Source organism: Jaculus jaculus, chromosome 18 (assembly GCF_020740685.1).
Source record: "Jaculus jaculus isolate mJacJac1 chromosome 18, mJacJac1.mat.Y.cur, whole genome shotgun sequence".
NCBI lineage: Eukaryota > Metazoa > Chordata > Mammalia > Rodentia > Dipodidae > Jaculus > Jaculus jaculus.
This window is the reverse complement of record NC_059119.1, coordinates 11,461,995-11,489,635: the sequence shown is the minus strand read 5'-3', so window position 1 is coordinate 11,489,635 and position 27,641 is coordinate 11,461,995. Positions and strand designations below refer to the sequence as shown.

Genomic DNA, 27,641 nt, shown 5'->3' with positions numbered 1-27,641 from the left:
TGTCCTGGGAAGGCGTGTGTTTAGGGGGACCAGAGGACAAGCCCAGGTGCCGTTCCTTAGGAGCTATCTACCTTTTTCTGAAACAGGGGGTCTCATTAGCTTGGAACTCATCAAGTAGGCTAGACTAGCCAGCCAGCGAGTCACTGCCCCCCCAGCACTGGGATTACAAGGGCGTCCTGCCCCTGCTAGAATTTTCTTTGCTTTTTTTTTTTTTTCCTACGTGGATTCTTGGATCAAACTCAGGTCCTCTACTTGCGAGATAAATACTTCACTAACTTAACTACCTCCCCAACACTGGAGCCCAGTTTTGCTGATCTGAAACCCAGTGAGGGATGCACTGGGATCACCCCCTACCTGTGTGTGTGTGTGTGTGTATGTGTGTAAAACTGACTTCAGTTGGAGGGTGGGGAGAAGGCTGAGCAACCTGGACTATAATGGAGTGAGTTCAGTGATGCAGTGGGCTAGGGAGAGTTGAAGAAGCGAAAGGTCAGAGGCAAGCGGAGAAGTTGGCAGAAGAGGAGACAAGGAGGCCTCAGGAAGCAAGACAGAAAGACGTCCATGCACATACAATCAAGTCAGGCATCCCAGAGAGAGGAAGAGCCTCTCACACCGTGCTCAGACTTTTTCCACTGACCAGCTTAGAGGCAGCTCCATAGTTATAACCAATTCCCTCCTTGTCTCGTTACTGGAAGCATGGTATTGGCTTCTAATTGTCTGTGTAGCAGAGAGCAGAGACAGCCCCGAGGTCCTGATCCTCCTATCTGCACTTTCCAAGTACTAGGGTTCCAGGTGTGTACCACCACACCCACCTTTTAAGTAGCCCAGGCTGGCCTTGAACTTGCTATGTAATTGAGGGGGAATGACCTAGAATTCCTGATCTTCCTGCTTCTACCTCCCAAGTGTTAAGATTACAGGTATGTAACTGACCTTGACCAGAATTTCTTTTTTCTCTTTAAGTACTAAATGTGGCTCCTAGGCCAAACTTCACAGAGCCATGCACAGACAAAACAAGGGTGCCCCCCCCCCCCCCCCCCCCCCCCCCCCCCCCCCGTGACAAGGACAGAAGAAGCTTTCATGTGTGTTCTTAACAAACCCTCTGCTTTGGGTTGGGGCCTTTCTTTACCCACCACAAAGAGAACCTTCCTCCTTCCAGGAACAGGGAAGACAGGGTACTCAACAGCAGGATTTTAAGGTGGTGTCTGGGTTTACTTTAAGGTGGAGCAGATCTCTGCTGGGATCCTCCAGGTATGCTTGATGAGGGCTGTAATAGGCTGAATGTAAAATGCCCCCCCTCCCCCACCCCCCATGGCCTCCTTCTTGATCCTCAGCTGGTGAAGTCTTTGGGCGGTGGAGCCTCGGTGAGGGAGGGGTGTCGCTGGGAGTGAGCCTTGAAGATTATGAGTCTAGCTCACCCGGGTGTCCAGAACTAACTCGGAGACAATGTATTTCCTGCTGTGGTGACAAGATGTGACCCCCTGGCTGCCTGCTCTGCCCTTCTTCCCTTGCCATGCTGAAAACCTCCCTCTGGAAACTGAAGCTGAAATAAACATGTTCCTCCCATAAGCTGCTTCTGGTCGGGTGCTTTGTCTCAGCATGGAGGGAGAAACCACTGCAACGTCTGAGGGCTGCCCTGTGAGAGCCACCTTAGGAAACTCAGGTGGACGGGGAGGGGACATTGGGCATCTATCTCTAGCATCATCTTTCCAGGCTTACAAGGCTTTGACCCTCATGCTGCCTTAGCCCACTGGTGTTTGACCTTGACCAAAGTGTCAACACCCTCTGGGCTCAGAGGCTGACTGAGGAGGCAAGGTTTAGAAGACCCGCCCCCAGCACATTCATTATCCTGAGAGCCAACTCTTCTGGATGCAGAGAACAGTCTCCTTGAGTCTGAAACCTGCTCTTTGTGGCAAGTCAACTGGCTCTTTATGTTGTGTTTGGAAGAAGTTTTGAGTAACCTCACTACTTTTGGACTTTAACTTTGACAAGTGACATATTTTACTTGTTGTATGGGAGGATGGAAAGTATGTCTAAAGCCAGGAAGGGAAAGTACAGAAGAGTGATTTATTTTTCCCTTGATTTCCGTGGGCTGTTCAGTATCCGTGGTTCTTTTAGCCTCAGCACTGCCAGCCTCAGGCTGAAGAGATTGCTCAGTCACTAAAGGCATTTAGTTGCAAAGCCTGATGGCCAGGGTTCCATTCCTCCACACCCAAGTAAAGCCAGATGCACAATGTGGTGCATGCACATGAAATTCGTTTGCAGTTCCAAGTGGCCCTGGTGTGCCATATTCTCTCTCTCTCTCTCTCATTCTCTGCTTACAAATAAATTAAAATATTTTTTGAGGCAAGCCCAACAGACTGACCTTGTAAAAAATATTTTTATGAGGTGGGAGGGGGGAAGGAGAGGATTGGTGCTGCAGGGCTTCCAGCCACTGCAATCGAACTCCAGATGCGTGTACCTTGTGTGTACATATCACTGTGTGTCTGGCTTACATGGGACCTGGAGAGTAGAACATTAGTCCTCAGGCTTCACAGGTAAGCTCCTTAACCACTAAGCCATCTCTCCAGTCCTAGAATTTTTTTCTTTAAATAACATAAGAAAGAACTACCAGCTTCATCTTCTCCCCCTCCTCCCTCTGACTGTGGAGGGCACCCCTCTTACCCACCCTGCCTCCACCCCAGAGCATGGCCATCAATTTCACTTCAAGCTCTCAGTGCCTTGGGCCAATGGAGAAAGTCTTTCAGAAATAGGTTTTAAAAACATTCATTATCACAAAGGGAATCAGAACATCTTAGAAAGGAATTAGGAAGGAAGTTAGTACGTCACTGCAGGGGTGGAATGATCAGATTTGGTAGAGGCCTAAGAGACTGGCCACGAATCTGGAAGTCAGTCTGTTTGTTCAAGTGGCTTCTATGCGTGGCTTTGCCCAGGATCATCCTGTAGTCCCTTCCCACGTATTAATAGAATTTAGGGGACACATCGAGCTGTTTTGTCTGGCTGCCAGTGAAGATTACTGAGGGCTTTGGACATGCTCAATAAACACTTCTTACATGGAAGGGAATTGAATTAATTGGTGCCAGATAAAAGCGTAAAGATTCTGGCACTTTCTACCCATGAGTGTAGATCAGCTAGCTGCAAGGTCTGGGTTCTGGAATCTCTGTGCTGTACCTCTGGATCTCTGGGGGAGCTCACTACATCTTAGCTTTCTTGCCAATAGCTCTATCCCTCCCATTTCTGGGGAGTCTAAGGTCCTTGGAGGTTATGTCCACTAGAAGACACTGGTGATCCTCTCTGGGGCATGTGCTGTACACACACACACACACACACACACAGAGTCAGGGCAAGGAGATGGAGAAAGGATCCACCTCATGGCCAGATGTAGTTAAATTACCCCTGCTGGGCCCAAGTGCTCAAAGCTATGGCATGCCATATGTTATCACGTGGCTGTGAGTTCTGGGGACATTTAGCATGTCCTGTTGAAGATGGCAAGAACCAGAGGGAGGGTGAGGCCCTGAAACCCTAATCCCTTTCATGAGGCCCGCCAACTCTTTCCAAGACAAAGAGTGGCTGTGTATTCTCTTTCTCTCTCTCTCTCCTTTCTTTCTTTCTTTCTTTCTTTCTTTCTTTCTTTCTTTCTTTCTTTCTTCCTTTTTTCTTTTTCTTTCTTTCTTTCTTTTTCTTTTTTTTTTGTTAAAGGCTTGGCTGCTTATAACAGCTGTCTGCTTGTTCTTGGAGCTGGAATTTATTTATTTTCTTGCTTAGCAGTGGCCTGGAATGTCTGGCAAAATGAAGTTTCAGGAGGCAAAGATGAAGTGACTGTAGATTTAAAAATACCACTCAGGGGCCCGTTATCAGGGCAACGTGAAGAGGGCACGGCACGTGGGCCTGCTCTCCTGCGTGGCAATGCTAACTGGATGGTCACTGTGGGATGTAGCCTCTCAAAATGTAGAAAAAAAATGTTTTCATTTCCGGCTCCCTGCTTGCCATGCCTTAAGCCCCTCATTCTAAATTTAGGGTTATTTATGGGGGGGGGGGGAGGAAACTGCATTTGCCATGTTAGGAGTCTCCAATTGATCATTCCACCTCATCGTGAAGACATTAGTAGCCAGAGCCAGGATGCGAGGGCTCAGACTCACCCGGTTCCCTTTGTCCCCGGGTGGTCCGTGCAAACCCTGTAATAGATCAGAGAAATGAAGACATGTTAACGAGAAAACACAGACCGGTTACGCCGTCCCCTCCTCCCGAGCTTGGAAAGCCCTTTGTTGACGCCCGGTTCTAAGGAAACAGGATGAGTTAACCCCATCTTACAGAAGCGGGGCAGACAAGCCAAGCAAATCCATGACGGAATTTGACCTAAAAGGCGAATGATGAGTTATGGGCAAAGGCCCAAGGACAGGTTTTGGGGTTTCTCCTCCTGCAGCCCGTGTCCCGACTGGTAGTTATGTTCTTCTGGGGTCCCTCACAGGGATGAGGGGTGAGCTCGGGGCTGCAGCCGGGGTCAATGAACACAGATCGCTCTCGGCAGAGTATTCCCGTGGCTCTCCTGCCTGGCCCTGGCAGCATAAAGCCTCCAGTCTTCTAACCTTACTCCTGAGACAGTGGTGTCACATTGAATCTGGAGCTCCCTGTTATCCACCCCCCCCCCCCCCCCCCCGTCTCCGACCTCCCTCAGCATCATAGATACAGGTGTGCATAGTCAGGCCCGGCTTTTTACGTGGGTGCTGGGATCAAATTCAGATCCCCAATACTTGTGCACGAACCCACTTAGCCATCTTCCCAGCGCCCCCCAACCCTCTTTTAAGTTATGGAGTGCTCCTGTGGACAGAGGACGGCCGGACGTTTTAGCCAGTGTGCGCACAAGCCTCGGGTAGACAAAATCCAGGCTCTTCCAGGCAGCCTCTTGGCTTTCACAACAAACGTGCTGCAGGGGAGAGCCAAGTTCCGCCGTCACGGCCAGCAGCCCCCTTGGGCGAGCCGCCGGGGTCCACAGCTCATTTCTGTAACCTGGAGACCCAGCTTGACACTGACCCTCCTCAAGGGCAGGGGCCATGGTACATTCACATGAAGACCCCACACTTTAGACATGGAAGGCTCTGGGTGCGTTCTAACACGCGGTAGGATGGTCCCACGGCTGAGCCCTGCGGGGAGTTAAAGGCCATCGCCTGTTGCCTAAGGGCAACTTCCTCTGTCCTAGAAAGGAGAATTCTAGCGCAGACCCAGGCCTGGGGTCCAGGCTCTGGGCTGCCTGTGTCGCCCTTGTTTCTACTGTGGGGTAAGGTGGGTGGAGGGAGACCTCTGATCCCAGAAGACTCACAGGAAGCCCAGCTGCTCCCATTGGTCCTGTCATCCCTGGGTCTCCTTTGCTGCCCTGAAACAGAGAAAGACATCAGTGAGGTCCCTCCCCACCTGCAATGGTGACACCCTTCCATCACCGTTTCCTATTTCGGTATGGAGCCTGGGACATCTCAGTCCCTTCCAAGAGCTCTCGGGTAGTGAGGTGTGTGTGGAGTTGGGGTGCCCCTGGCCTACCCCTAATCTCTCTAGTATGGCCATCCCCTCAAGGCTTCCAGATAAGATAGCAGTGTCCTAGGGGTAATGGCTGGCTGGCTGGAGAAGCAGGGGACCAGAAAAGGGAGCAAGAAGACGAGGAAGAGAAAGAGAGGCAGAAAGCTCTGACTTCTGTCACCTCTGAAGCATCCACCCTGGTGTCCCCACCTGACCAGTCATTGGCCTCAGAGACCCACACGCTCTGTGGAACTGCCCCCCCTCCACCTGGAGTCACCGCCTGGGTATCACATGGGCAGATGGAGGGAAGGGGGGCAGAGACTACCACTGACGCCCGGAGAAGCGGCCGGAAGCCTTGCCTTTTGGTGATGCCAATCTCTAGGTGTATGGGAACAGGGACTAGGTGGGAGGAGCGGAGGCTCCTTGTGCTAATTCCTGCCGTCCCCACCCTCTCACACACCCTTTCTTTCCATATTTTTAAAATATTTTATTTATTTATGAGAGAGAGAAATATTTTATTATTTATTTATGAGAGAGAGAGAGAATGGGCACGCTAGGGCTTCCAGCCACTGCAAATGAACTCCAGATGCATGTGCCACCCTGTGCATATGGTTTGTGTGGGTCCTGAAGAATCGAACTGTGGTCCCTTGGCTTTGCAGGAAAGTGTCTTAACCGCTAAGCCATCTCTCCAGCCCTGTCACACACCCTTCCTATGTAGGTTGGGACTGGACCTCAGGGCATCATGATGTGGCCAAGGCCACTTGACAATGACCGTGGGAGCCTTGCTCAATACTCTGGCTTCCTGACTTCTCGATGTCCTCTGAGGATTTTCTAAATCCCAACTGGCCCTTAGACCCATGATGAATCCCTAAATGATTATAAAAACACCCGGGTCCTTAAAAGACTGAACTTTGCTAAGGGGCCAGCGGACGGAGGGAGTGAGCGTTTCATCTTACCTTTCCTCATGCAACAAGCTCACCCTCCCCAGGCTCACCCAGCTCCCTCAGCCTGCTATAAAGGTGAATAGGGACAGCGGGCAAGGGAAGGGGTGAAGGCTGAGATGGGTGCTATGACCCCATTGGGTATCAGGCGCTGGAGTTGAGCAAGCAGGGTCTGTTCCCCGCTCCTGGCTGTTCTGAGCACTCACCCGCTCTCCCTTTGGTCCCGCTGGGCCTGGAACTCCGATTGGTCCTGGAGTACCCTGGGGAAATGAAAGAGAGCAGACATGAGGGGCAAGATGCTGGCGGGGGGCGGGGAAGCCCCTGAGACGCCCACCCAGCACCTGAGGATGTGCAAGGCCTCAGGCCCTGTTTTCAGGGTTGGCAAGGCCAGGCTTATCCGAGGATGTGCATTCCACGGGGCTATGATCCACTTTGGGGCCTGGTTGGTGGGTTGGAACCCTTTCATGTCACAGCTGAGCTTGCCAAGGCTGAAAGCAGTCGGAACAGTTGCTTGGTTTGCTCCCGGAAGCACTTGGGACGGAGGCGACCCCATCCCAGGAGTGGAGGCCTGAAGCTGGCACCCACCCACTTGCTGCCACAGCTCCACATGCAGCGGGTGGGTCTTCATGCCACAGAGACCAATGCGCGCGCGCACACACAGAGGCAGGCGTGAGGCGGCCATCCAGCGCCCCTCCCCCGGCCACGGCAGACCCCAGATCCCCAGGCCTGCAGAACAGGCTGGAGAGAGTAAGTGGTGAGTCAATTTCCTCTGATGTCCCCACCACACTGGCCTTGGGGGGGGGGCGGAGGGGAGGGGGGCAGGAGCTCTCCTAACTCAGGGTCCAGCTAAGGGCTGCAGCCATTGGGGCAGCGTTGCTTGGAGATGGAGCAGGGCTTATGACATTCCCGGTGTCCCCAGATTCCCGCCTGCAGCCTGACTAGATGGAGTTTCTGGGTCACAGCCTCCTGTTTGTCTGTCTCAGTGTTTACGTGCCCTGCTTGGATGTGGCGAGGAGGTGTGCACCCTGCTCCAGCCTTGCCTCAAAGGCCTACAGTCTCTTGAGTACCGGGGAAGTTCCTGGGCCTGACTGGAGGCCAGATTTCCCTGCTGTAAAAGCAGGACAGCCAGGGTATCTCCTTCTAGCCATGGCAAAAATGCTGAGGCTGACACCTAGGAAGTGACTTCCATATTGTCTGGGCAGGGATCGACCGTCCCTGGACCACTTCCTCTTGCTCAGGAGAGGACAGAGCGGGCATTCGCTAAGAGGAGGCTCTGACGGGTCACCTCTGTGTCCTCCCACTTCTGAAACTACCAGGCTAGGCTTCTGTGGGCCGGTAAGGTGGCCGGCGTCCCACAGCCCTGCCCGCGTGTCTTCCTGTCTGCTAAAGGAACCTGGATCAATTCTTCCCTTTCTCCCACACGCCAATCTCGCCAGCTCATTAGCGTCTCGTCTTCACAGGCTGATGGGCCTCAAAAGCAGCCAGAGAGGCACGGCTGAACTGACCGGCTCCAAGTGGCAGAGCACGTGGCCCTGGCATGGCTCCTGCCCTCTGACCCTGCACAGTCTGTGACTACCAGAAAAAAAGGAGCCCAGAGTGATGCCTGCTTCTGAAATCGGGAGGACTGGAGAAAGGAGGGGTCCAAGTGCCCTTTCCTCGCTCAGTAAGACACCCCACCACTGGGCTGCAGGGTGGCTGGGGTGCCCCTGGCAGTGAGAGGTTCAGGTCGACCATACCCACGGGACACGGAGCTGGGGCTGGTCTCTAGGATCCTTCACTCTTCTCCCATCCGCACCTTTCCCTGTGGCCTACACAACGCTGTCCAGGACCGGGAGGCCCTCAGGGGACATGGACAGGAGGTGGACAGAACTCAGCGTGACGACAACACAGCGTGATGGGGCGCACACGGACAGTTGTGCTCGCCAGGGACGCAGCCTGGCTCAACCCCCCAGGGTGGGACCCCCGGGCTGGACTCTGCACCCTTCAGGATGAGGGTTGGTGTTGCTGGACTAGATTCTGTCATCCACATCTGGCAAGTCTGAGACTCCCCCCCCCCCAGTGCCACTCTGGGCAAAGGGGTTCAGATAGAGGCCGGTCTTCTTTAGGCAAGAGGCCGGAAAAATCGCATTTCTGACCTGAGTCCATTTGGACGTGACCTTTCTGGTGTCTGTGGCGGGACAAGGCATGACTCACGGGGCTGGGGGGGGGGAAGGACGGGGGACAAGGCACAGCAGGACGGACAAGAGGGACCAAGGCCAGACACTGGGTGCGGCGGGGAGCGGAGGGTGATGGAGAAGTGACACTCACCGGTGGCCCAGGCCTGCCGTCCAACCCTGAAGCTCCCTGGACAAAGGGGACAGTTTGACCAGAAGACAAGGGAGGGAGGAATGGGAGGGAGAAAAAGAGGGCAACGGGGAGGGAAGAGGTGAGTGAAGCGGTGACTCTGGACAGACAGAAACGCTGGCAATCCAACACGATGGGGTAATAAGCTAGAGGAGCACGGGGACATATTTACACGGAAACCAACAAAAACATGGAGACACGGAGGGTGGTGGCCGGCGGCTGAGCTGGCAAGAGCCATGCAGATGGCTGCTCGGGCTCTCCCCGAAGTTCCCGCCCCCCCCCCGGAGGAAACCTCTCTCCCAGGGTGCTTCCGTACTCCCGGGAAGGGGACCGGGAGAGGAGAGACTGCTGAAGTCAGAGCTATGCACTTTCCCAAGGATGGGCCACTGGGGAGGGCGTCTGGAGGAGGGGCGTTCTTGGGCTCTCTTGCACCCCTGTGGACACCAGCCATCCTATACTTCCTCATCCTTGGGGGCTGGGCCTGAGTTCCAGCACTTGGGTTTGAAATCTGGGTGGACAAGGGCCTAGACTTCTCTAGCTGGTGGGAGGAGGGGCCCCTAAATGAGGGTACTAAGGGCACCTGGCATTTCTCTGGCATTTTGCGGTTGCAGGCAACCTCAGTCCATCTGCGCGCTCACAGACAGAGCCCTTTCCTAGACAAAGGCCGTGGAGGCAGCTGGCGGGACCGTTTTCTGAGGTCGCGTCTCATCATGGCAAACAGTCATAGAGATAGATGGGTGCTGCTCAGACTGTGTCCCCTGAAACCTCGTCATGTCCTGCTGACCAGTTAGGTGCCTGGTGGGATGGAGCTCACTACCCTGTGGCAGGCTCTGAAGTTGTCTCTGTCCTTCACCTAGGAAAGCCAAGGTGGAGGCTGGAGAGACGGCTCAGTGGTTAAGGCACTTGCCTGCAAAGCCAAATGCCCAGGGTCTGATTCCTCAGGACCCACATAAGGCCAGATGTATAAAGTGGCTCATGCATCTGGCATTTGTTTGCAGTGGCAAAAGGCTCTGGTGCACCCGTTCTTTCTCTCTCTCTCTGCTTGCAAATAAATAAAAATATTAATGAAAAAAAGAAAGAAAGAAAAACTTGGTGGGAAACGCTCCAAAGATTCCGATGTGACAAACCCTGGGGAGACAGTGGGGATTCTCCAGCCAGTAAGGAATGGGGTCTTAAAAACTTGCTTCTAACGGCGTCCCAGAAATAACCTCGGTTTATTAGGAAGGCGAGGGAGCACCCAGAGCGGGAGGGAAGGGAATGCTTCTCCTGGGACAGGATGTTGGGAAGGAGGATCTTACAAGGATGATTTCTTGGTGTTAGGATCCTGAATTCTGGAGCTGCTTTTGGTTCCCAGGTTAGAGCTGGGGGTCTTTGTTGGCTAATCTTGTGAATTTGATGGGATTTAGAATTACCATGGAAACAGACCTCTGAGCATGTCTGTGAGGGAATTTTGAATTTAGGTTAATTAGGGTGGAAAGACCCACCATAAATGTGGGTGACCTCTTCCCATACGCTGTATAAAAAAGAGAAACTGGGTCGGGTGTGGTGGCACATGCCTTTAATCCCAGCACTCGGGAGGCAGAGGTAGGAGGATCGCCGTGAGTTTGAAGCCACCCTGAGACTACATAGTGAACTCCAGGTCAGCCTGGACTGGAGCGAGACCCTACCTTGAAATAAAACAACAACAACAACAACAAAAAAGGAGAAACTGGGTTGGAGTGGTTGCTTAGCGTTTAAGACTCTTGCCTTCGAAGCCTAAAGACCCAGTTTCGACTCCCTAGATCACACATAAGCCAGACGCACAAAGGTGAGGCAAGTGCAAGGTCACACATGCCCACTGGGTGGCGCAAGCATCTGGAGTTCGATTGCAGCCGCTGAGGCCCTGGTGCACCAATTCTCTCCCTTTCTCTCTCTCTCTCTCTCTGTTGTTCACTCTCTCTAAAGTAAATAAATAAATAAGTAAGTAAGTAAAAAGGAGAAGCTAAGCTGAGCACTATCAGTCACGGATCTTTCCTTCCTGACTGGACGCCATGTGACTGGTGCCCTGCCCTCCGTGAGGGACTGTCATCTCAGCCAAAATAAACCCTCCCCCCCTCAGGTTACTTTTGTCAGCTATTTTAGCACAACAAGAAGGAAGGTCGCTAACACGGGGTCTCAACTCCAGCTGCACGTCACTGTCTCCCGAGCCTCGGTCCCGCTCTGGCCCTGTCCCAGGAGTGTCTCCAAGGGTGGGACAGTGGGTCACAGCGAGTTGGAAAGGCTCCCAGGTGACTCCAGCATCAACAGGCGTTTCTGGAGGGCAAATGGGGGTGGGACGGCACAGTGGATCGGGGCTCGGGACCAGGCTGCTGAGGCCGCTGGCCTGTTGAGCACCCAGGCACAGCCTAGAAACAGCCAAACGTGGCATCGCTGCCAAGTTGGCTTGTGAAGTCTGGAGCCTTGGAAGATGTGGATTCAAGGTGTTCAGGACCTCTGTGGGCCACTGGCATGTTTGGTATGATCTCCGAGGCGGCATGCTTTTGGTCTGATGTTAGAAAATGGGGAGACTTGGGGGCTGGAGAGATAGCTCTGCAGCTAAGTGCACTTCCCGAGCAAGCATGAGGGCCTGAGTTCAAATCTCCAGAACCCACATGAACAGCTGGTCGTGGCCACACAGGTTCGGGAGCAGAATCACTGGGGCGTACCGTTGGCAAACTGTGGAATCAGTAAGAGACTCCGTCTCAAGGGAAACCAGATGGGTGAGTCGTGGAGGGGGCTCTTGATGCTCTTCTCCAGCCGCCACAGGTGAGCTGACAGGGTTGTGCACACACACACACACACACACACACACACACAGACACCATCCACATCTCACACACACAGCTACACAAAAGTACTATGCAAAGGGCTGGAAGGATGGCTTAGTGGTTAAGACGTTTGCCTGCAAAGCCAAAGGACCCAGGTTCGATTCCCCAGGACCCACATTAGCCAGGTGCACAAGGGGGTGCATGCATCTGGAGTTCATCTGCAGTGGCTGGAGGCCCGGCACACCTATTCTCTCTCTCTTTCCCCTCTTTCTCTGTCAAATAAATAAATAAATAAATAAATATAAAATATTAAAAAATACTATGCAAAAATAAAAAGAATGAAAATGGGGAGATTTCATATAAAATACCAAGTGCCCACATCTTCCTTTGCAAAATTGCAAGGCGCAAACATGCTTGGCTCTCCTCCCTCCAAGGCAATGGTCAGATGGGCTAAGAGGCTGCTCCCTTAACAAGGGTCACTGCACCTCCCTATTGTCCCCCCGAGGTCCCCGAGAGCTGCTTGCTTGCTTGCTTGCCTTCCTTCCTTCCTTTCTTTCTTTCTTTCTTTCTTTTTTTTTTTTTTGAAGTAGAGTCTCACTCTGGCCCAGGCTGACCTGGAATTCACTCTGTAGTCTCAGGGTGGCCTTGAACTCGCGGCGATCCTCCTACCTCTGCCTCCCGAGTGCTGGGAGTAAAGGCGTGCGCCACCACGCCCGGTGAGAGCTGCTTTCTATGAACAAGCTTGTTCCATTGTGTTTTGCTTTGTTTGGCTTTAACTAGGGAAGGCATTTCTCTGTATCTGGGTCCCTACCAAAAGTTGGAGGGGCAGACACGGAAGGAGTGCTTTGTCACTCAACTGGCACTTTCTTTGTTGATGTCACTTGTGGGGTTGCTCAGCCGTGTCCACATCCACCTCTGAATGATGTCTCCCAGCTTCACTGGGGTCACTGGGGCCATGAAGGCGGATGACAGGTGACTTGTGGCTGGGGTGGGCGTGGGGCGCAGGAAGGCCCTTCCATGAGAGGTGCTCAGTCATTCCGGTCGCGGCTCTGACGCGGGGAGGCATTTGCTAGCGCTGTCGCTGCTCCGTGGGCCTGTCAGGCAGACGGCTCTGCACTGTTCCCACTCGGTGTCGGCGAGGGTGAAACGAGCTCTGCTGCCTGGTGTTTGGCCGCTGCAAAGCCACTAACCAGAACTTCAGGTCCTGCCAAGCTCAGATCTTTAACTTCCCATGATTCCCTTGCTCTGTATGGCTATCTGCGGGGAGGGGCTGGCCTTGAGCTTGGAGACACACCAAAACCCCTTTGCGAGGAGGCTGTGGGCCTCAGTGGAGGACTCAGTTCAGTTATCAACCTCAAAGGCCGACCATCAAGTGACCATTAGTTAAACAATGAGATGGATGGCTTAAGTCTCTTCCAAGGCTTAAAAAGCAAACCAAAAGAGGACCAGGTGGAGCCTGGGGGTGCAGCGCCTACCAACTTGGGTTTCATCCCCAGCGCCACACAAACCAGGCTTGAAGTGTTACCTAGCTACTCAAACGGTGTGGGTCATCCTTCACTGTGAGCTGAGATGTAGGCCAGCTTTGGCTACATGAGATTCTGTCTCCAAATAAAAAAAAGCTGGGCTGGAGAGATGTCTTAGTGGTTAAGGTGCTTGCCTACAGAGGCAAAGGACCTGGGTTTGATTCCCCAGTATGCACATAAAACCATACGTACAAGGTGGCACATGCATCTCAAGTTCATTTGCAACAGCTGAAGGCCCTGGTGCACCCATTGTCTCTGTCTCTCTCTATCCCTCTCTCTGTCTGCAAATAAAAAAAATTAAAAAAAATATTTTTTAAATGTGACAGGACAAAAGGCCATCTGGCTACTGGCAGCAAGGGACAAAGGGACCTGCCCAATCCAGTCCTTACCTCTGGACAAGCAGAAGCCTGCACGCAGCCCTCACTGGCTGACAGGGAACTCCAGCCTGAGAGAATGAGATTCCTGCCCAGGTGGGAGGGAACTTAGCTTGCTGGGACCACAGCGGCTGACTTTTTAAATTTTTAAAATTTTTTTAGAGAGAAAGAGAAGAATTGGCACGCCAGGGCCTCATCCACTGAAATCACACTCCAGATGCTTGCGCCATCTAGTGGGCATGTGCGACCTTGCGCTTGCCTCACCTTTTGTGCATCTGGCTCATGTGGGATCTGGAGAGTCGAACGTGGGACCCCTAGGCTTCGTAGGCAAGTGCCTTAATCGCTAAACCATCTCTCTAGTCCAATGTCGGTTGACTTTTATATGCTATGTGGCCAGTGTATGAGGAGAAGGGAGGGGTTCTCGCGGTCATTCTAGGAAGGTAGGGCGAGGCAAAGTAGCTCACGACCCTTCTGCTCCCAAGTCTTTCAAGCCTGGCCCCTGGAGGGTACATTCGAATGGCTCCAAATAAGGCCCAAGTATGTCCCAAGGTTACCCTTCTGCCTCTCCATCTGGAGGACCCTGGGGCGGGGACCCTATTTCGGGTTGTTTCACTTTGCCCATCATGCAGAGCACGCCTGACCCGGAGGAAGCCTGGGCAAGAGGACGAGGGTCTGTGCTCCCAACCAAGTGCCAAGGGAAGACCGCACCAGGGCTCTGGGGGGGGGGGCCTGGGACTTCACACCCAGGGTTCTCCCCTGCCCCCTGCCCAGCATCCCCAGCACGGGGAGAAGGACTTCCCAGCAGGACTCCCCCAGGCAGACCTGCTGGCCCCTCGGTACTTACGGGTAATCCCAGAGGCCCCCGGTCCCCTTTCTCTCCGTGGGCGCCCTTCTCTCCTTTGGCTCCGTCTAGGCCTGCTTCTCCCTGGAGGAAAGGGAGGTGGAGGGGCTCACAGAAGGGAATGCCACAGACAACTGCGCCCCGGGTTCTCGGGTTCTGGGTGTAGCGGTGGGGCTCGTAGAAGGAGCTGGAGGCGGACGTGGACGTGGCTGGGCCAAGGATGGCGAGCGAGGGGACTTCAAGAACCCCCCAGGTACCAGTCTGTCCCTGCCTGAATTAGCGCCCTCTGCGGTGTGGTGACCTTCCCACGGGAAAAGGGGGGCAGGACACAGGTCAGGCGTGGTGAAGTGCACATCTTGAGGGCAGGGACACTGAGACCCTGCAAGAGCTGCTGGCAAGTGACTGGCATGCCTCTGCCAGGGCTTTGACACTCACGACATGGGAGTTGAGGGAAGAGGCCTCCCCTGAGGAAGGGCGGGGCAGCGGCTGGGGAGATGGCTTGCAGAACCTGATGTCCCGGGTTTGATTTCCCAGTACCCAGGTAAAGCCAGATGCACAAAGTGGCACATGCATCTGGAATTCATTTGCCGTGGCAAGAGGCCCTGGTGTGCCCATTTTCTCTCTCTCTTTCCCTCCTTGCAAATAAATAAATGAATATATATATATATATTCTAAATATATAGAATATATATATTTAGAATATATATAGAATATAGAATATATTTAGAAAAAAAAATATATATATATTCAGAAAAAATAATATATATATATTTAGAAAAGAGAATGGCAGGGCAGTGGCAAAGACCAGTCTTGCCATCAGCCTCCAACCTCTTATTCAGTGGACCGCTCATGTGGGCACAGAGAGGGCCTCAGGGCAGAGACCAGGGGCTTGTCCTGGGGAGGGACCCATACCATGCCAGAGTCTCAGCTCTACTCCAGGGTGAGGGAAGGGTCTGGATCAGGTGAGATGGGAAATGGGTTTCATCCTTTTTCTAGGAATCTAAACTGCACCCAGAGCACTCCAGATACGAATGGAGGATGTTAGAGGCACCGGAGGTTTCATTCCGCCCTGACAGACCTCCACTGGCTGGGCCGTCACATGATGCCATTTAGGGAGAAGGGACAGCTGAGCTTCTAAGCCCTTCCTTTCCCTTTCCTTCCCTTCCCTTCCCTTCCCTTCCCTCTTTCTTTCCCTTCCCTCTTTCTTTCTTTCTTTCTTTTTCTTTTTTTTTTTTTTTTGAGGCAAACACAACAGACTGGCCTTTTTGAATGAGACAGTTCGAGAGTGAGGAAGAGAACTGGCAAGCCAGGACTGCCAGCCGCCGTAATCGAACGTGCACCACCTCGGGCACATGTGCTCCCTGGGCATATGTCACCTTGTATGTCTGGCTTCTGTGTGGGATCTGGGGAGCCGAACATGGGTCCTTAAGCTTCTCAGAGAAGTGCCTTAACTACTGAGCCATCTCTCCGGCCCTCCTTTTCTGTTAATACTGATGCCTCCCCCCATCCCCGGCCTTGAACTGGTCCCGTGACCTTTTCTTACCTTTGGTCCAGGAACACCTTGGAGGCCCTGTGTTTGGAATCAAAACAGGGTGATTAGAACTGCATTTCCACCTGAGCACACACGAGTAAAGGTTGGGTGGAGACTGTGGTTGCTGGCTCAGGAAAGGGAGAAGAGGATGCCATGAGGGCTCATGCTTGGGGCTTCCTGGGGTGCAGGCTGAACCGCCTCTGCCCAGCCAAGGGCTGACAGAAAAATCTCTCTGTGACCCCCGACAGAAAAGTAAAGAAAAGTAAAGACCATGGAAGCACCCAGAACTAAGCCGCAAAGCGGCAAGTGCTTAGAACAGTGTTTGCAACATAGCAGGTTTCACTAGATATTTCTTGTTTTGTTTTGTTTTGTTTTGTTTTGAGGTAGGGTCTCGCTCCAGCCCAGGCTGACCTGGAATTCACTCTGTGGTCCCAGGCTGGCCTCGAACTCACGCCGATCCTCCCACCTCTGCCTCCCCAGTGCTGGGATTAAAGGCGTGCACCACCACGCCCGGCTTGCCTGTACTTTTACATATCACTAGGATTTCTGTTATCACTGTCGTCACCATTTCTTCTATCAACAACGAAAGGTGACACCCCAGTGCCATGGGGACCGTACGAATGCACAGTCCACAGCCCAGCATCTGTTCCTTTGAGGTGCTCAGCGAAAAGGGGTTCTGGTTTTAATGGGTCACTTTGTATGGTGCATGTGTTCACGTGTGCCCATGTGTGTGTATGTATGTGTTCACCTGTGTGTACGTGTGGGGGGTGCATGTGCACATGACTATGCATACTTGCAAAGGCCACAGTTTAACATCAGGTACTTCCTCAATAGTTCCTCAACCTTATTTTTTAAAGAAATTATTTATTTGAAAGAGCAAGAGAGAAAGAGAGAGAGGGGGAGAGAGAGAGAGAATGGGCATGCCAGGGCCTCCAGCCACTGCAAACAAAGTCCAGACACATGTGCCACCTTGTGCATCTGGCTTACGTGGGTCCTGGGGAATTGAACCTGGGTCCTTTGGCTTTGCAGGCAAGCGCCTTAACCACTAAGCCATCTCTCCGGCCCTCGACCTTATCTTTTTGAAGCCGAGTCTGTCTCTCAGGGAATCTGGCGCTCATAAATTCAGCTAGACTAGCTGGCAGCAAGCCCCCAGGGTCCCCTGTCTCTGCCTTTGCGGCACGGGTGTTACAGAAACACTCTGTTGTATTAGGCTTTTTACTTGAGTCAGGGACGGGGACCTGAACTCGTGTCCTTCACCAACTGAGCCATCTCCCCAGCCTTCATATTTTTCAAATTTATATTGTGTTATTTATTTGAAAGCAGAGAGAGCTAGAGAGAAGAGAGACAGAGAGAATGGGCGCTCCAGGGCCTCCAGCCACTGCAAATGAACTCCAGATGCATGTGCCACTTTACGTGGGTACTGGAGAATTAAACTCAGGTCATTCGGCTTTTCAGGCAAGGACCTTAATCACTGAGCCATCTCTCCAGACCGTCAATCTTTGTGTTTTAATCCAGTCTTACTGACTGAGTAACAAGAAGGAGGGTGGAGAGGGGCAGGTATCAGATGGTAAAGGATCAGAAAAATGTTGGGCAGGGCTCGTGGCAGGGCGAGCCTGTGACTGTCATGCCAGTCCACTAGGCCATGCGTGCCCAACTTTCTTGCTGTCACTGGGACCCTGTGTTTAAAACGGGAGGGCAGAGGAGCAAGGAGGGGTTTGTGGAAGAGGAAAATTCTTCCCCGGGAGGAGAGGTGACAGTGACCTCTGGGTGAGGTTGAGCCAGAGGCTGCCAAGGGGAGGGGATGCTATGGATTCAAAACCACACTGACTATGATGCTCAGTCCTTGAAACTCACCTGAGGTCCAGGAGGCCCCTCTGGCCCAGGTGGCCCAGGAATCTAGAAGCCAACGAGAAGCTCTGTTACACTCCCTGCAGACATGACCCAGGCCCACCTGGAGACTATAAAGCCTCAGGACAGAAGCTCTATTGAAGGTCAGGCCAACACAGCCTCCCTAAAAGAAGGCACAGGCCAGGCCAGAAATACACAGCAAGTTGTTGGCCCCACACAATGTTAGAAAGCAAACATTGCTGTAAAATGTTCCCAGAATATCTATTCCTTCAGGTTTTCCTGAAAACAAACAAACAGGAAACAAAATCCCACACTATCTAGTAGCGGTAGATTTGTGGGCGCACCAGGGCCTCCAGCCACTGCAAATGAACTCCAGACGCGTGCGCCCCCTTGTGCATCTGGCTAACGTGGGTCCTGGGGAATCGATCCTCGAGCCAGGGTCCTTAGGCTTCACAGGCAAGCGCTTAACTGCTAAGCCATCTCTCCAGCCCTAAACTTTATTTCTTATCTTTAAAATATTTTCCATTTATTTTTTTATTTAACAGAGAAAGAGGGAGAGAGAGAGAGAGAGAGAATGGGCGCACCAGAGCCTCCAGCCACTGCGAACGAACTCCAGACGCGTGCGCCCCCTTGTGCATCTGGCTAACGTGGGACCTGGGGAATTGAACCTGGGTCCTTTGGCTTTGCAGGCAAATGCCTTAACCGCTAAGCCATCCCTTCAGCCCAGTAGGAACTCTTTCCTCTTGGAGACACGGCTCTTGGGCTCACCCACACTCTGCCGCCCCAACCCCTCTTTCTTCTATTCTGAAATCGCAGGGTCCGTCTGTGGTGTGCTGAGACCTCGTAGTCATTAGAACTTGAAACTGTTGGCCCAGAGGAGCAGAAATTGATTATTTGGGATGGGAAGCGGCTAAGATGTCCCTGAGGAATATTCGTCAAGGCCCCCGCCCCACTTCCCAGGTGTGTAATGGACGGGACGAGGGACAGCTACCTGTGTTCACGCTGACGCCAGGGGCAGCAGGAGAGACGCAGGTTGGACAATGAGATGGAGGAGCCAAGGCAACCTTCTCCACAAAGGGGCCTTTCAGGGGCCACGCCCTCTAGCCACGACCGTCCCTGTGCCTATGGTCTATTCCTTTCTGAGCTTCTGCCCCCACCTCAGCTCCGGGGTTCTCCCTGGATGGCCAGCCTTACCACTGAGAATCCCCAGAATCCAGGCAGAGGAGTCCTTACCCAGGCCACCGTGCACTGGGCAGACAGGCCAACCCTTAATGTCCCTTTTCTGCTCCGTAGTGGTCTCCTTGCAGGAAGTATAGCCTTTGAAAACTCCACCTTCTTTCTAGAACTTTATTCTTCTTGGGCTTGGATTATGGCTCCATGGAAGAGAACTTGCCTAGCATCTGTGAGGGCACCATGTTCTATCTCCAACACATATTTAAAAAAAAAAAAAAGACTAGTTTTCTTACTATAAGGAGGTAATCCATCGGTCTGATATAGGTCTGGTCACACAAACCTACACTTCTATTAAAATTCAAAAGGTCCATCTTACCAGCACAATCTCTAAAACTTTGCAAGGCTGGGGAGATGGCTCAGCAGTTAGAAGAGCTTATTTGCAAAGTCTACTGGCCTGGGTTTAATTCCCCAGCTTCATGTAAAGCCAGATACAAAAAATGGTGCATGCCTGCCCTCAAATAAATAAAGAAAAATATTTCTTAAAAACATTTTTAAGCACTACAGATGCATTAACATATTTTATAAATGGTAGAGAATTGAAAGGAGCATACATTAATGATTTACTTCATTGTCAAGGACTGCTAATATTTTGGAAGGTAGCTATGCTTACCACTATACCACCAACACCACCCAGACTGCATATATTTTGGTTTATTTCTTTCTAGTTTTGTGGGTGCATAAAGAAGAGCTGGATATTGGCATATACTTACAACAAAGTACGAATGTAATGTGGTCTTCTTTTTCATATTTAATGTGGAACTCATTTTCCAACTTAAAAAACATAATTTTAAAATTGTATTTTTGTAGAGAGTGAGTGTGAGAGACAGAGAGAGAATTGGCATGCCAGGGCCTCAGCCACTGTATTCGAACTCCAGATGTGTGTGCCATCTTGCGTGCATGCACGGCCTTGTACTTGCCTCCCCTTTGTGCATCTGTCTAATGTGGGAACTAGAGAGTTGAACATGGGTCCTTAGGTTTTGCAGGCAAGAGCCTTAACCTCTAATCCATCTCTCCAGTCCTTATTTTCCAACTCTTTTGATATGGTCCTGTGAACATCCGTTCTTGGTGACATGCAGGGCCCCTGAGCAGGATGAGAGGAGGTTTTCACCTGACCGGGGCTAAGGCAGTGCTTGGCATGAGCTAGGCCCTCCGTTATAGAGGCCACGATTATTACCAGGGTAGTTGGCCTGAGTGAGTTAATCCCCTCCTGCCTGTGAGAAGTATAGTCTGTTTCTCATTGTTTTTTACTTGAAATACTTCTCGAAGGAACATTTGTACGCATGATGCTATTTCTGAATTTAGGACCATTTCTTTCCTTCTTTCTTTTCTTTTTCTGGTTTTTCAAGGTAGGGTCTCACTGTAGCCCAGGCTGACCTGAAATTCACCATGTAGTCTCAGGGTGGCTTTGAATTTGGGTCAATCCTCCTACCTCTGCCTCCTGAGTACTAGGATTAAAGGCATGCACCACCATGCCCGGCACCTTTTTTTTTTTAAATATATTTTTTATTTATTTTTAAGAAGAGACAGTGCAAGAGAGGGAGAGAGAGAATGGGCATGACAGGGCCTCCAGCCACTGCAAATGAACTCCAGATGCGTGCGCCACCTTGTGCATCTGACTTTGTGTGCGTTAAGGGAAGCGCCTTAACCTCGGGCCGTCTCTCCAGCCCTAGGGCCATTCTCTAGAACACTATCCATTTTTAAATAAGGAACATCAGTAGGACACAATCAGCCCTGCTTGGCTCAATTTAGATGGGGCCATGACACTAAAGAGTGACACGGGCCAGGCAATGTTGTGGAAATACAGAAGCTGGGTGGTCTCCTTTTGCTTGGCAGGCGGGGTGGCTCCTGAACAGCCCAGACCTCCCTGCCAAGCACCCTGCCCCTCATGCCCCCAGGATGTCTGCCAGTTTCCCAGAGTCTACAGATGCACACGAGGCTCTCCATCTTCTGCGAAGCTGACCTCTACCCTGACTTCCTGTCACTCTGTCCTTCTCCTCCGGTGTGCTTCTCAAAGAATTGAATCCCAGCACTCGGGAGGCAGAGGTAGGAGGATTGTTGTGAGTTCGAGGCCACCCTGACACTACATAGTGAATTCCAGGTCAGCCTGGGCCAGAGTGAGACCCTATCTCGAAAAACCAAAAAAAAAAAACCCAAACAAACCAGAATCTCTCCAGAAAGCTTTCTGTGGAAGCCTTGTGGCAAACTCTTACAGTTGTCTAGAGGAGCAGTGGTGTATTTTCTCCCATGTCTGCCGCAGCCTCAGGCAAAGAAAGCACAGGCATCCTCTGAGCACCGTTGACAGTGGTCAGCAGGGCCATGGGGCAGCTCTGGGCTCAGCTCCAGGCAGATGCTCATCTTCCTGACTTCTAGAAGTTGAGGCACTGCAGCTTCTTCCAGAGCTCAGAGATGCTGTGAGCCCTGGAGAAACTCGTTTCTGCGAAGCCTTCATCCGATGATTACCCAGGACCCAAAAGATATAGTAGGAGGGCTGGAGAGATGGCTCAGCAGTTAAGGCGTTCGTCTGCAAAGCCAAAGGATCCCAGTTCGATACTCCGTGACCCACGTAAGCCAGATGCACAAGGAGGCGCATGTGTCTGGAGTTCGTTTGCAGTGGTGGAGGCCCTGGCGCGCCCATTCTCTCTGTCTCGTTTTCTCCTTCTCAGACAAATAAGTAAAATATTAAGAAAAGAGAAAGAAATAATAGTAGTGACTTTACCTCTGCTCCTGGTTCGCCCTTCTCCCCGGCTTCTCCTTTCTCTCCCTGTGGGCACAAAACACCCCAGTATGAGTGCCAGCACTTAAGGGCCTGACCACAAGCCCACCCGCACATCTGTGACAGGCTACGGGGACCAGACACTGTGGAGGCCATGCAGGTGGTCAGGCCCTGGGTCCTCTGTCTTTAAAGATTCGAAGCTCTAGCAGGGGGAGGAGAAGGGACGGGTGATGTCTCCGCACAAGGACAGATCATGGGCGACAGACCTGTGTCTCATTCCTGTGCTATGGGAGAGGGAACATACGGCGATGCGTGACTCTTTTGGAAGTCACCATATGCATGTGTCATGCACATGAAAGCTTAACCTATGCTAAGATCACATTGCGAATATGTCACACATAGGTGTGTGTGTGTGTGTGTGCGCGTGAGTGTGCATGCAGCTTTCTCATGCTAGTACTAGACACTAGGAAGATCTTGCTGCTGATCTTGAAGAAGTAAGCTGCCCAGAGGGGAGCCGCCTCCCGCGGTGGGTCATGTGGCAGCGAATGGGACTCAGTGTTGCTATGGGAAGCCATCAGGTCCTGCCAACACTCAGTGGGAGAGAAGGGAACCCCGGCACCCTGATCAGAATACAGATTTGCATGAACCTCTGTGAGACCCTGAACAGGGGACCTCGCTATGCCACACCTGGCCTCCTGACCCACAGAAAAGACATGACGTTAAATGCATGCGTTTTAAGCTCTTCAGTCTATGACAATGTTGCATTAATAGAAAATAAATCCAGTTCAGGTCCCAGAGGGTTGGGGGCCTCTGTGAGAAGGCTGACAAAGGGAGCTAACACACCATGCCCATCCATCCATCTTGGAAGTGGGTGCGTGGGGAAGCTGTGCGCTATCCGCCTGTCCCAGCTGGGTGGACAGCCTTGATGTCGAGGGATTCCCGCACTGGGTGGGGTCACATGTGGGGACAGGCTAACCTCTGAGGCTCTTTCTAGTTCCAAGAGGGGGAATTCCAAGTTCAGTGCTCTTGGACTAAGTGACACCTTCAGAAAGAGGCCACCGCACAAGGCTGGCACTCTGTTTACAGCCAAAGCAATAAACAGGTACTGATGAAACGATCCTCGGGCTGGGGAGCAGGCTTGAGGTTAGTGAAGCCTGGCATAGTTCTAGGGACCCCTAGGCTGGTGACCTCACGGAAGAACCCCTTGTGCTCTTGTCTGGAGCTGTCTGCTAACACCCTGGGCACCTGGCCCTCTCGCCTTACTGTAAATCCCGGGAGCCCGATGGGGCCAGGTAATCCTGCTGCTCCGGGCCTCCCTTGGTCACCTGGTTCTCCTTTCTCCCCAGTTGGGCCGTCTAGACCCTACAGATTGACAAAGACCTCTGTTAGTGAAAGCTCAAGGTCATCATGCTGCAAAGGCGACCCGCATGCAGGGCTCCCTTTCTCGAAGCATGGGTGTATAGGCTGGTGCCCATTTCACAGACGGGAGCTACTGAGGCCCAGAGAGGGATCCACAGCCAAGTCAACAGCCTGGCTAGATTGAGCTGGGTACCCCTTCCATACATGCAACCTCTTCTAATAAGGGACGTCCACATGCTTTGAGATTTACTGCTCTGTCTCTTTTCCCACAATCCATGAGGGATCCTGTAAAGGCATTATTATACCCATTTTAGAGATGGAGAAACTGAGGCTCTTGAAGGCACAGTGACTTTCTCAAAGATAAGGCCAGGTGAGGACCGAATAGGACTCAGATCTCCTGAATCAGGACACCAGCCTTCATCAAGTGAGTGGTGTGGAGAGACTGAGCAAATCCCTGCTCTCTGGATTCAGGGCCCAGCTGGAGGCATGCAGAACCCACAACAGGATGGAGGTGGTGTGTGCAGGAGCCAGCAGGCTGGCCACTTACCGGGGGACCTGCTTGTCCTGTCTCCCCTTTGTCCCCTGGGCTCCCTGGGGGCCCCGTCTCTCCTTTCATTCCTGGAGGCCCATCTTTTCCTGGGAGTCCTTGAGGGCCAGCGGGGCCCGTGTCTCCTGGTCTTCCTCTAGGCCCCTGTAGAAAGCAGACATTAATGGAGATCAGAGGACGGAGGGAGCCAGAAGGGACTCTGACTGGATGGGAGCTGGGAAAGGGACCCCCCCCCCAGCTGGTTCTGCCAGCTTTGCTTGGTCCTGAGTCCTCCTGCCCAGCACCACGGTGAGGACCACTTTCAGACACTTCTCTTCTTACCTTGTCCCCATCATGTCCCGGAGGGCCGGGCAGTCCAATCTCCCCCTGCAGGCAGAACAATGGGAGGTGACTTTGAGCGCAGACAATAGTGCCCACGCTGTGTACTCACTTCCCTGGTGCCGGGCAACCTTCCCTGCACTTGTTCCCAGAGCTGTGGCACTTTACCTGACCTGGTGTTACAATTCAGGACCCTAAAGCACCAGGTGTGCCCCAAGTTTTAGTGATGATGAGAGGAGCCGGGCACCCTGGCTCCACGGTCCACGTTTTAACCATAGCTTCACAGAGCACCGTGGCTCCCTGTTACCTCAGCCCAGCCCCAGCGTACTGCTCGCCCACTGCGAGCTCCCTTCACTTCACATTAACCCAAACCCCCCTTTAGGATGGCAAGAGAGAGAGAGAGAGAGAGAGAGAGAGAGAGAGAGAGAGAGAGAGAGAGAGAGGAGAGGCGTGCCAACGTGATGTGGGAGGGGCCAATAAGAGTTTAGAGGAAAGTTTGCCAAGCAGGTCAAGGGCGGCTGCCTGGAGGAGGCAGCCTTTGAATTAGGCTTGGGAGGTGCAAAGATTATGAAAGACAGGGGAGGGGCGAAGGATCGTTCAGAGCTGGGTCTTGTAAGAAGACAGAAGCGTAAACAGAATGGGGGGGGGGATAGAATTAAGGATAAAAGCAAAGATAGAAATGAGGGAGGATGCGTTGAGAGAGGTAGCCTGGGTCTGGTGGCCAGGGTCAAGGGCAACTCCTCAGGCTCTGCCTTCTCTGAGGCAGAGAGATACAGAACCCCAAAACTGATTGCCAGGGAAGAATGGACGGTGGACCCTGAGGCTGGGGTGAGGAGCCGATCTCACAGAGCCAGGTGGTGGTCCTGGGATGAGGGAGGGTCACATGCTTGGGCACAGCATGCTTGTATAGGGTCTTAACTCTCCTTGTCAAGGTAAGTTTTACCTTCTGGCCTGGAGCGCCTGGAGCTCCGGGTGGGCCAACTTGCCCAGGAAGTCCAGGAGGTCCCTAGGAAGGAAAGAAAGAACTTTTCAAGTAGGAGACGTGGCAGTCCCCAGAGGGCTGCATGGGGTGCTCAGATGCTTCCTAAATGAAGCAAACAGTGGGTTTTGTTTTGTTTTATTTTGAGATAGGGTCTCAGTGAGCCTAGTCTGGCCTCGGACTCATTATGGGGCTGAGGATGACCTTGAACTTCCGATCCTCCTGCCTCTACTTCCCAGTGCTGGATTATGGGCACGAACCCTCCTCACTCAGTTCATACTGTGCTGCAAACAGAGCCCAGGGCTTTGCACATGTTAGGCCAACCACCAACCGAGCTACATCTCCAGCCCCATGTTTTTTAGAGACAGAGAGAGAGAGAGAGAGAGAGAGAGGGAGGGAAGGAGAGAATTGGTGTACCAGGGCCTCAGCCACTGCAATCGGACCCCAGAACTTGCGCCACCTACTGGGCATGTGCGACCTTGTGCTTGCCTCACCTTTGTGTGTCTGGCTTATGTGGGATCTGGAGAGAGATCAAACATGGGTACTGAGGCTTTGCAGGCAAGCACCTTAACCACTAAGCCATCTCTCCAGCCCTCAATAGCTATTTTGTTTATTTTTTATTATTTTATTTATTTATTTATATTTGAGAGAGAGAAAGAGGGAGAGAGAGAGAGGGAATGGGCACACCAGGGCCTCTAGCCACTGCAAATTAACTCCAGATGCATACGCCCCCTTGTGCATCTGGTTTACATAGGTCCTGGGAAATCGAACCTGGGTCCTTTGGCTTTGTAGGCAAGCACCTTAACTATTAAGCCATCTCTCCAGCTCTCAGTAGCTATTTTATTGTTGTTTATTTTTATTTATTTATTTGAGAGCCACAGAGAGAGAGAGAGAGAGACAGAAAGAGAGAATGGGTATGCCACGGCTTCCATCCACTGCAAATGAACTCCATATGTGTGCGCCCCCTGGTGCATCTGGCTAACATGGGTCCTGAGGAACTGAGTCTTGAACCGGGGTCCTTAGGCTTCACAGGCAAGCGCTTAACCGCTAAGCCATCTCTCCAGCCCATCAGTAGCTATTTTAAATCATATATTTTAATGTCTCCAAATGAAGCTCTCTGATTCCAGAATCATGTTGCTTATACCAGTGTTGGGCTGGGGTGTCACACGAGCAAAGTCTGGTGTGGGGTTCGTGCCCACCTCTGGCACACACTGCCACAGAACCATGCAGGGGAATGGGGGCCTGCTCCCTGGGGGCTTCATAGTCTCTCCCTCCTCTACCTTGGAAGTTGAGCTTGGTGACGGTTGTCTTGACTACATTGGTGGGCACATGTACAAAAACAAGCCTTGGATGGGGACTTAATAGATAAGGGTGCTTGCTTGCAACACCTCCCAGCCAGGGTTCGATTCCCCAACACCACGTAAAGCCAGACACAAAAATGGCAAGTTGGGCGTGGTGGCACACGCCTTTAATCCCAGCACTTGGGAGGCAGAGGTAGGAGGATCACCGTGAGTTCAAGGCCACTCTGAGACTATATAGTGAATTCCAGGTCAGCCTGAGCTAGAGTGAGACCCTACCTCAAAAAAAAAAAAAAAAAAAAAAAAAAAAAAGGCACAGGCACCTGGTGTTAATTTGTAGCAGCAAGAGATCTAGAAATGCCCATAAACACACACACACACACACACACACACACACACACACACACACACACAAACACCATTTTTTAAAAAGTATTTTCATTTATTTGCAATGACAGAGGAAGAAAGAATGGTTGCACCAGCACCTCCAGCTACTGCAAACAAACTCTAGACACATGCACCACTTTGTGCATCTGGCATTAGGTGGGTCTTGGGGAACTGAATCCAGGCCCTTAGGCTTTGCGAGCAAGCGCCTTAACCACTGAGCCATCTCTCCAGCCTAGGAAAAAATATTTTTTAAAACACCCCAGCATGGAGTTCATAAATGTTCTAAGCACAGAGAACGAGACTGAGTTCTAGAAAAGCAACAAGTAGACAGCCACTGTTAGATTTTTTAGAAACCTCAAAAGTTCCCTGGATCAGCTGTTTCCTTCACACTGGTCTAACAGAGGCCGGAGTTACAGGGTGTGAGGGCATCGCTGGGTGAGAGAGAGGAGACATCATTGGGGACAACCCCGATGTGGGGTCTGGGGACTGAAGGCCTCCTGGGTCCCACCCCTACCCAGGCTTGGAGCGGGCGCGCGTGTGGACACACACACACACACACACACTCACACACACACACACACACACACTCTGGGCAAGGCTCAGAAGCCCCCAGCATTGGCTTTCTGGAGGTGAGCACTCTGGATCTGGTTCCCAGGGCCCAGCCCAGTGTAGGGTGGGGGAGGAGGGGAGCAAGGGGGAGGGAGACTCACCATCAAGGCCAGAGTTCGGATCTCCTGAAAAGCAACAGCATGCGGTCAGGTGGAGAGCAAGACTAAGGCACCCGGAAGGTCCCCTCTCGCCCAGGCATGTCCCTCAAAGGAGCTCAGTGGAGGAAGACCCTCGCGGCTGGTCTCTGCGGCTCCCAGCCCCGCCCCAGAGGTTCCTTGACTGCATGGTGATGCCAGCTCTCAGCAAGGACCAGACAGACCCGGCGGGTACCGCGACCTGTTTTGTCTTGCTTTTCTTATAGGTGCATGTGTGCGATGCGGGGGTGTGCGTGTTTGGGGGCACACGTGCTGTGGTGCGGTGTGGGGCTCAGAGGACATCTACCTGATTGGGGGCAGGGTTCTCATGGCTCTGCAGGTGTCGCTGGCCCCGCGCACTTCTGGGAGGTTCTC

At 52.3% G+C, this 27,641-nt stretch overlaps 1 protein-coding gene across 20 annotated transcripts in view; it reads right to left on the bottom strand.

Moving 5' to 3' along the window:
- Col13a1 (collagen type XIII alpha 1 chain) overlaps window positions 1-27,641 on the bottom strand; it is a 157,118-nt gene that overhangs the window by 6,372 nt on the left and 123,105 nt on the right. For 11 of the 20 annotated variants that reach the window (XM_045137394.1, XM_045137393.1, XM_045137397.1 and 8 more), the window contains 13 exons: window positions 27,234-27,257; window positions 24,803-24,865; window positions 23,863-23,907; window positions 23,542-23,685; window positions 22,899-22,997; window positions 21,639-21,683; window positions 17,696-17,737; window positions 15,854-15,880; window positions 14,314-14,394; window positions 8,751-8,786; window positions 6,650-6,703; window positions 5,312-5,365; window positions 4,134-4,169 (listed from right to left, as the gene is read on the bottom strand). In XM_045137394.1, coding sequence (XP_044993329.1) covers window positions 4,134-4,169; window positions 5,312-5,365; window positions 6,650-6,703; window positions 8,751-8,786; window positions 14,314-14,394; window positions 15,854-15,880; window positions 17,696-17,737; window positions 21,639-21,683; window positions 22,899-22,997; window positions 23,542-23,685; window positions 23,863-23,907; window positions 24,803-24,865; window positions 27,234-27,257 — 750 coding nt within the window. The remainder of the gene's footprint in view (window positions 1-4,133; window positions 4,170-5,311; window positions 5,366-6,649; window positions 6,704-8,750; window positions 8,787-14,313; window positions 14,395-15,853; window positions 15,881-17,695; window positions 17,738-21,638; window positions 21,684-22,898; window positions 22,998-23,541; window positions 23,686-23,862; window positions 23,908-24,802; window positions 24,866-27,233; window positions 27,258-27,641) is intronic. The other 9 variants (XM_045137411.1, XM_045137395.1, XM_045137412.1 and 6 more) reach the window with 3 other exon arrangements.